This window comes from Hibiscus syriacus, unplaced genomic scaffold (assembly GCF_006381635.1).
Source record: "Hibiscus syriacus cultivar Baekdansim isolate YM2019G1 unplaced genomic scaffold, ASM638163v2 tig00110446_pilon, whole genome shotgun sequence".
Classification (NCBI taxonomy): domain Eukaryota; kingdom Viridiplantae; phylum Streptophyta; class Magnoliopsida; order Malvales; family Malvaceae; genus Hibiscus; species Hibiscus syriacus.
The window spans coordinates 13,294-22,583 of NW_024062741.1; the positions used below are offsets into that span (position 1 = coordinate 13,294).

Here is a 9,290-nt window from a genome sequence, read left to right on the forward strand (position 1 = left end):
CCTGTGTAAAAGCATGCATCGGATACTCTTACACCACTATTATGAACTAATTAAACATATTGATAGTTATCTATGATAAATGATTACTTTCAATCATTTGATATTAAATATTCATATTTTTAATATTTATGGTATTGGAATTTAAGACCTTATTGAGCAACAACAATTCTTTTACAACTGAGATGGTTTGATTTGTGTTATTTTTAAAATAATAAATATTATTTTAGTGATACATTATTATTTATTATACAAAATAAATAAATTATTCAAGTACCGTTTTAAAAGTTAATGGTAAAAATTTGTATGTAACATTTTGAAGGAATTATTTAGAGTTAATTGCATTATACATCCTTCAATTATGACTCTAATTCTAAATTAGTCCCTAAACTTTTAAATATTTCAATTCCATCCTTAAACTATGGCTGTCATTCTAGATTAGTCCTCAAATTTTTTAATATTTCATTTTCATCCCCAAACTATGATCTTCATTCTAAATTAGTCCCCAAACTTCTTTGATGAATTCATATATTTGAAAAAAAAAATATTATTATATATTTGAAAAAAATAAAATTTAGGTTAAACTACAGTTGAAATTAATTACATATTTGGATGAATTTGAGGATGAAATTGAAAGATTCAAAATTTAAGGACTAATTTAGAATGAGAGTCATAGTTTGGGGATGAAATAATAGTCATAATTTAGAATAAGAGTCATTGTTTGGGGACAAAATTAGAATGATAGTCAAACGTTTAAGGACTAATTTAAAAGTTTAAGGATCAATTTGAAATAAGAGTCATAGTTTGGGGACATATGTTGCAATTGACTCAATTATATAGTGTGATAAAATGATTATCTAATAGATAAATTCTTTTAGTTTCTAAAATTATGAAGTTTTTAGTTGATAAAATGATTAAATTGCCCCTTAACGCTCAAATAATTTTACAATTAAATCTTAACTCTAATAGAAATTTCTTGACTTTGCCCCCTCACGGTGTATGAAGAGTTTATGAGTTATATATATATAATTATTTAATTTTAGGGTAAAGTATATAAATGGTCCTACGACTATAGAGTATTGCTTTATTAAATTTCTCTACTATTAAAAGTTATAAAATTGTCATCCAACTATGGAATGCTACCTTTTTTAAGTCCATCGACTATTAAAAGTTACAAAATGATCACTAAACTATTTATTATGTTACGAACTCGTCTTTTTCCGTTAAAAATTTGACAATTGTTTAAGCTAAACGTTAACATAATGACTGAGATATGATAGTTGTTTGAGATTCGGGGATCATATTTTATCATATCACAGTCAACATATTAACATTCAGGTCAGAATATCGTCTATTTTTTAACAAAAAGGACGAGTTCGTAACATAATGAATAGTCGGTGACCATTTTGTAACTTTTAATAGTCGATGGACTCAACAAAGCAACACTCTATAATTGAAGGACCATTTTGTAACTTCTAATAATCAAGGGACATAAAAAAGTAGCATTTTATAGTCAGAGGACCATTTATGCACGTTACCCTTAATTTTATGTCGATATTTACATACTACAATAAGAAAATTAAGAAATAAAAGATACAAAGAAATTAAAGTTAGGAAAAATAAACCTTACCTCGTAAGAAATGACAGAAAATCTGAGATTTGAGAAATGAGAAAGACGAGGGTGAAGAATGAAGAAAGATGAACAAAATTGTGGAAATACATTGGAATATATAAAGGTGGAGGAAGCTACTGGGGAAGCATTGGCGGAAGGTAAGAGGGATTAGTGGGGACATGGCCCCCCAAAATTTATAAAATTACAATGTAGACCTTTAAAATTTTCAAAAAAAAATTAAATTGACCCCTCCAAAATTTTTAAAAAATCATATTAAACTTTAAAATATTTTAATGTTCTTGATTAACCCCTCCCATAATTTCTAAAAATTCTCATTAAGTCTCTCAAAATTTCAAAAGTTTTAGTTAGACCTTAATTTTTTGGGGGAAAATGTAAACTAAACCTTCCAAAAATTTTAATTTCAACCTCTGAAAATTTTAAAATTAACGTTGGCCCCTCTAAAATTTTTAAAATTCAGGTTCTCGAACATGAAACCTCTAAAAATAACAATTATTTCTTTAATAATTAAGGTAGTTTGATTAAGCTTAACATTTGCAAAAAGGGGAGTAATTAATGTGTATATTCCTTGCTTGCATGCACGGTAAAGTTCATCAAGCAATAAAAAGAAAAGGTATGATTTTTGGTATCCAATGTGAATACTTTATAATACGGTATGTAATTTTTTTATAATTAAATATTTAATTAGAATTACCCGAACAAAACGACCTTATTAATTACTTTAGTATTTAAAAGGATGGTTTTTATCCTTAGATATATCAGGTTCAGGCACTAGCTACTATAGAATATTTAAACGATCATTATCAAATAGCTTGGAGCTTTTGATACAGATATTATCAGCACTTAAGCTAGTTGCTCCCTGGACCAACAACGAATCTATTATTATCTCATAAACAAGACAGCTCCTGCCCTGAATAAGCAGCAATTCGAAATTGCAAAGAATTACTTTCCATGCAACTGATATTTGTTCTTTTGGAAGAAACATTTTCGAGTCATTTTGCAATTCCAACTCTTTCAAAGAACGTATATATACATTCACAGTCCTATAATAAAAATGGGTCTTCAACACCACTTGCAGTTTAACAACACCCTCGTGTCTCCGTGCCAAATGCTTTGGAGTGGACAAAGCACGCCATTTCTTCGACGAAATGCCGCAAAAAAGACTCGGACTGCGATGCTAATATCAATGTTCGGATGAGTTTACGATGTCAAGCGTGCTGCGCTCGCGTTGAACTTTGAGTATGGGATTTGCAGTCAATGTTCTACGATAAAGCAAGGGATTGATCAGAGCCTGGTTATGGTCAGTGGTTTGATTGATTTTTTACTCCAAAATTGATTCAATAGGTGAAGCTTCTAAGTTGTTCATTGATAAGGGAAATCATGATATTGTTTCTTGGACAATGATGACCTCTTCATGTGTTGAAGCTTAGAACTTGAGCAACAGGTTCACTCGAAGGTGATAGGGGAAGTCGATGATGCGTCGTGAGTATTTAGAGGAATGAGCTTACCAAATGTCATCTCGTCGACCACTGTGATTGCAGGTTTTACTTTGATCTACAAGACATTACCGCAAGCCTGAAAAGACATAAAAATACACCTCTAGCCGATGATATGGCAAAACGAGGCCTTGAACTCGATCCATCAGTTCAAGCATTCTATATACTGATAGCAAACTTGTACAAGGACTCCGGTCGACGTGACCTAATTGATAGGACACTCAAGGTGATGAGAGAAAACAATTGAGGGAAGAATCCTAGCCAGAGCTGGGTGGAGATTTGGAGCAAAGTTCATCTCTTTGTTGCAGGGGAAAGATCAAATCCTCAGCCAAATGAAATTTATGAGAAAATAGAATCGAGCGAGGCCATGCTTAAATCATCGAATAATGTCTAGCTAAAGAATAATAAATGAAAAAGGATAAATTTATATAAATTTATGAAGGATGGAGAAAAATAGCTGAGAGGACCCCAAGTATATTAACATTATTAGCAGCTTAATGATTCCAGCTTTTGTCTTTAGGGTTTAAGCTCTGATTCATCAAAGAACAGGGGCAATACAGGATTGAAAAGAAAAAGAAAAGCATAAACAAAAGGATGATTAGAAAAATGCAATATTCGACTTTGAAAACCTAAGTGTCTCTAGCCAAAACGCTTCAGTATGCTTACTATATTATCTGTGGCTCCCCGGAGGTGATTTTAGGCTCATCCTTTTCAGAAAGGGCTTCGAGTGTCTTGTAGAACTCCTCTGGGAGTGGACCAGGACGGTGCAGTGGAACATGCTTGGGAACTGGAGCATCGTTTTTGATAACCTCACATTCATAGTCATCGGGAACACCCCAAGGATCCCACTCTGCAACCAACATGATATAGAATGGAATGTCATTCATTATTCAGAAAATGCAAAGCATCAGAAGTTTTCTAGCAATTTTACTTCTTATAAAGGGTTTAGGTAGCAACAGAGGAAGACTTTACTGGACTCTAGAGAACAGATTAAAGCTCATCAAACAGCTGTAAGAGTGCCAACCAACATAATAACAACAACATAAAAACACCCTGACACAATGTAGACCAGAATCATTGATGACCGCGACTAAAAGTAAATGACTTGATAAATTATGAATATGAGTTACCAGAAACTACCTATATGCCGAGGACAACTAAAAAAACTACCGTGCCGATGCTAGACCAGAAGAACAACACACATTAACATCAGTCTAATGCTTGCAAAGTAAGGGTTCGTATCTAAATAAAGCAAGTTTTGAAGATTGAGTTGATCGATAAGCATAATGATTAAGCAATTTGGATGTGTTAACCTCATGGAAAAAAGATGAATTTAGTCTCAAATCTCAATGATAATGAAAGCATAATACCTCCCTTTCCAAAAACGAGCAACCAGTTCGATTTTAACCACCAACTTGTTATTCTCAGCCGATGCAAATTTGATTTCTATTATACTTTCACATCAAATTCATTCAAATTCCATGCAAATTGTTCGATTAGGATTAAGCAATTCTAATACCTTCTTATTAACAAAATTAATCATTTCTCATAGGCAGCCTTAGTTGAGCAAAGAAATAACCAGCTATAATTTAACCAAATTTGCTTGAAGGAAGGCTAAACCGATCATAAACAAAGATCGAACCCAAAAATGACATAACAATTAACAAACGATAAAAGGGTACGAACCGATCATTTTCCCAATAAGAGTGAGCTCATCACGCGCTTCCTCGATGAGCTCCTCGACCTGGCCGCATCCGAGGCGTTGCTCGATCATTTCCCAGTCTTCTTCCTCTTGGCAGACCTTCAGACGGTGGCGCGTGAAGCTCTCCACGGCCTTGCGGTAGCCCTCGTCTTCGGGTACGGTCTGGATCTCCTTAAGGGTCTTGCTGTAGAGTCCGATCAGGACTTCCCTGGCGTTGGGAACAACGTCCAATCCAACGATCCCCGTCGTGTCTTTCACCTTCGCCAACAACGGCCGGGCGACCAATCGCAGGAATATTTTTTTTGGCTTTTTCGTTTTCTGGTGTCGGATTCTGGCGGCGCACCGTATTACTTCTCTTCCTTCAGGTGTTTTTTCTTCTATGGGATGAATAAAGAACCGGAGCTCGGGGAGTGAGAATGTAATCGAGTTGAGTTGGATGGTGGTCGAATCCTGTGTGGCGAATTCATGGGAAGAACGAATCTCGGCCGACTATTTTGTCGTGGATCAACGATCATTGTGGGCTCAAAATTTGAAGACTCTCTGATCCCGGACTAGCCATAATGTTAATTTGTGGGGAAAATAATGTTATCAATCTCATTCATCAAATGAGTAAACTACGAATTTAGTATATAAACTATTACTTTTGATCTATTTTAATATTTAAATTTTTATTTTTTTTCAAAAATTACCTAAAGTTTAATTTTTATTTTATTTTAGTACCCATCGTTAAGTTTTTTAAAAAAAGAAAGTATATGTATCAAAACACGTTTAGTACCTAAATCATGCTTAAGTTTTGAAAAAAATTTAAAAATTTATGTACTAAAACGGATCAAAACTGATATTTTAAGTACTAAATATGTAAGTTTTTAACGACGAGATACTAAAATGAAATAAAAACTAATCTTTAGGTATGGTTTTAAAAAAATTGAAAGTTTGGGTACTAAAACAAATTAAACTGATAGTTTAGGTATTAAATGTGTAATTTACCCTTAAAAATAATTCTTTATATAAATTTTAGATGTAAAGATGATATAAAATAGATGGAGATAGAGCGTATACAATGTTATACTTAGTGGTAGTTATCAAGCGAGTAGATCGCGAGTTGGGCAGTAGACTGGTTCTCGTTAAGAAAATTTGTTAGTAGGAATCGTTGCTCGTTAAGTTTATCAAAATTTTTATTTTATTTTTTAATTGTAAGTAAAATCTATTCATACTATATAAAACTTTATAAAAATAAATTAATAAATTAAACAAAATAATTATCAAAAGAGTATGAAACAAATTCAAAGTCTAAACATCAAAATAATAATTCATAAATACATTAAAATAATAACAGAGTTTAATTTTTTGGTGTAGTAAGATACTAATGACTAATTAGTAATTTACTATAGGGTAAACTACACGGGTGACCACTCAACTATGTTAAAAAATTATTTTGACCATCGATGTTACAATTTGATCATACATACCATCTAACTATCTAAATGATTCAATCAAGCCACCCGCCGTTAACAATTAACGGAACAGCTGACGTGGTATTTCTTCCAATCGGAGGGTGACCCCTTACTTGGGATAGAAAGCACCAAACCATTGGGTCAATGCATCCATTTGGTTACCTTTGTACAACAAATAATATATATTTTACATCTTACTAAAATTTTCTTTATACAACAAATAATATAATTAATAAATAAAAATTAAGAATATTTTTTAAATTAATAAAAATACAAATATATAAATAATATTTATATTAACAAAAAATTACTATTCGTATTATATTAATAAATACATATTAATAAATATATAATATTAAATATTAACTAAAAAATATTAATATGTTTTATATATTTATATTTTTTTATTAATGTAAAAATATTCTTAATTTTTATTTATTAATTATATTATTTGTTGTATAAAGAAAAATTTACTAAGATGGAAAATATATATTATTTGTTGTACAAAGTTATCCAAAGTTCATGCTTTGGCCCAATGGTTTGATGCTTTCTGTCCCAACCATTGGTTTATGGTTCAAATCCTTAAAGCCCTCGTTAAATGCTGGTTTAATTTCTTAGATGTCACCCTCTAATTCGAGGAAAGATAAAATTATTAAATTAAAAAAAACAAAATTAATTTTAGTCATCTAATCGAATGATGACATGTGTCATTATTTTAATTTATTAAAATGATGACTAAATTGAAAGAATATATAAGTAACATTGACCAATTATGTAATTATACCAAAATGTTTTTAACTGCCACGTCACTTGTTCCGTTAACTGTTTTATGGTGGGTGGCTTTATTGAAGCATTTAGATAGTTGGATGGTCAGTTTGATCAAATTGAAACATCGGTGGTCAAAATGATTTTTGACAATAGTTGAGTGGTCACCTATGTAGGTTACCCTTTAATATATTTAATTATCTATTAGAAAATTAATAGATTAATAATTTATCATTTTTTATTATCTATTAACAAATTAGTAATTTTATGAACCAAATAATTTTTTAAGATAACTATTAAAAGTTAATAAAAAAATTAACGAGTTGTTGGCGAACTTATCGAGTCTAGTTGAACTTTGCTCGATTCAACTCGTTAAGGTCTCGAGTCGAGTTTTTATTGGATTTTGACAGAGTCGAATTCCAATTGCTCAACTCGGTAATCACCCCTAGTTATACTCGTGTTTGTCTCACCATTTATATTGGATCCGTCCAACTGGCATTACTAGTGATTATATTGTTTAAATGAACTGCTAGGATTTAAGGTGAGACGAAAGTATAACAACCAACGGCTGATATACATAGTTTTATTGTAAGTCGTTGCACACTCGTTATTTTAAGGGAAATATTAAATTTAACAATCTTACTGATTAAAAATATGAAAGGACTGAAAATATGGTTTGTGTTAGGGTAAGCAAGATCAAGAAAACCGCCGCAACAAATGATATGAATGACCAAGGAGTATTGAAATAATCTTTGCTCAGTGTCGCCATCCATCTGTTCAATTTTATCTCGCAATGCTTGTTCACCTTACAAAATATCTCAGCATAGTAGAAGTCCCGTGACATGTAAATGGATTCTCGGAGCTTGTTAAACATTTGGGAAACTACTTCATCATCTCCCAACCAGTTGTCAAGAACTCCACTCTTGCAGAGTAGCTGCACATCCTTGCCTGTGTTGATGAGGTTATCCATGAAAACCACGTAATCGACGAAATAAGTCGGTTTCTCGACGGGGAAGAATTGTTCAAAGGCCATGAAATTGCGTAATCGGCGCTCCGTCGAGTCATCAACTTGTAAGGTTGGAATCCTCAGTACTTTGGTATCTAGTGTGATAGGAGTTGGAATCCACAGTACTTTGGTACCTAGTTTGATACAAGTTGGAATCCTCGATACTTTGGTATCTGATGTAAACATTATATCAAATATCTCTAGCTCTACCCCTTGGTTCTCGACTCTCATCTTCTCAACACTGGCGCCAAAGAAACCGATTCCCGAGTCTTCCAACTCCGTTGCGCTACGTATGAACTTCCACGAGCGTTGGGAATTCGGTTCTGCTACTGCTTCTGCTTCTGCTTGTGCTTTAAAAACCTGGTGTTGTTCTATTCCTCGAGCCGAGGGAAGGTAAGTACTGTGTACTATGTCTAGCAGATGGATAAAATCTCTCTCGGGTAAGCGACGGTGAGACAACTCAAAGAAATAAAGAGTCAACTCAGCGAATTGTTTGATTTCTCCGGGTTCTGGCACTATCATTTGGTACAACTTGAAGAGCACAGAGAAAGGAAGCTGATTTTCAAGCAGTAACAAATCATTGCGAATGTCGGCTTGAATTCGCCCCACCTTAAAAATACCCCCTGGATAAACCTTTCGAATCAGCTGAACAATGAAACATCCATCGAAGATCATCACTTGCACAAATTTCTGAGATGGTAAGTCAAGAGGTTCTTCATAGCATTTGCGGGCTTCATTTTCAAACGGTGTCATTTCGCTTTCAAATTCCACCATGCCACGGTTGGTTTCTTCAGCAACCTCCCAAAAGCAACGTTCTTTAATGACTTCCATCGGGGCCAAGTGTGGCTTTCCACGATGGTAAGGACCAATTGAAATCACATTTGGTTCATAGGCTTTTTTGTTTACTTGACGTAGTCGATGAGGCACTCTATGCATACAACATGTCTCCTAAAGCCATCAGTTGCACAAAAGCATCAATAAGTAATTTCTTAATTTATAAAGAAAAATAATAATAAGTTAATTCGTGATTTATGACGTATGCTTTTTCAAATACCTTGAACATGCTAAGAGCTCGAGATGTTTTAGTCTTTCCCCTGGATGAACTTATAGGCTGCACCACAGGCGGAATTGCAGGTTCTTCCGTAGCAACTGACGCAGGTGCAGAATCTTCCGTAGCCACTGGCGCAGGTGCTGACGGTGGCACTTCTACAGATATGGTAATTCCGTCGTCTGAAGCCAT

The 9,290-nt window shown here is 33.4% G+C and overlaps 1 protein-coding gene across 1 annotated transcript; it reads right to left on the reverse strand.

Annotated features, from left to right (window-relative positions):
- Positions 1-3,586: 3,586 nt before the first annotated feature.
- Positions 3,587-9,290, reverse strand: LOC120125888 (UPF0481 protein At3g47200-like). The gene is made up of 4 exons (XM_039144210.1): positions 9,105-9,290; positions 7,850-8,998; positions 4,810-5,314; positions 3,587-3,973 (listed from the first exon to the last, which is right to left on the reverse strand). Exons 1-4 carry the CDS (start codon positions 9,288-9,290, stop codon positions 3,789-3,791), a joined length of 2,025 nt encoding a protein of 674 aa, XP_039000141.1. The 3' UTR covers positions 3,587-3,788.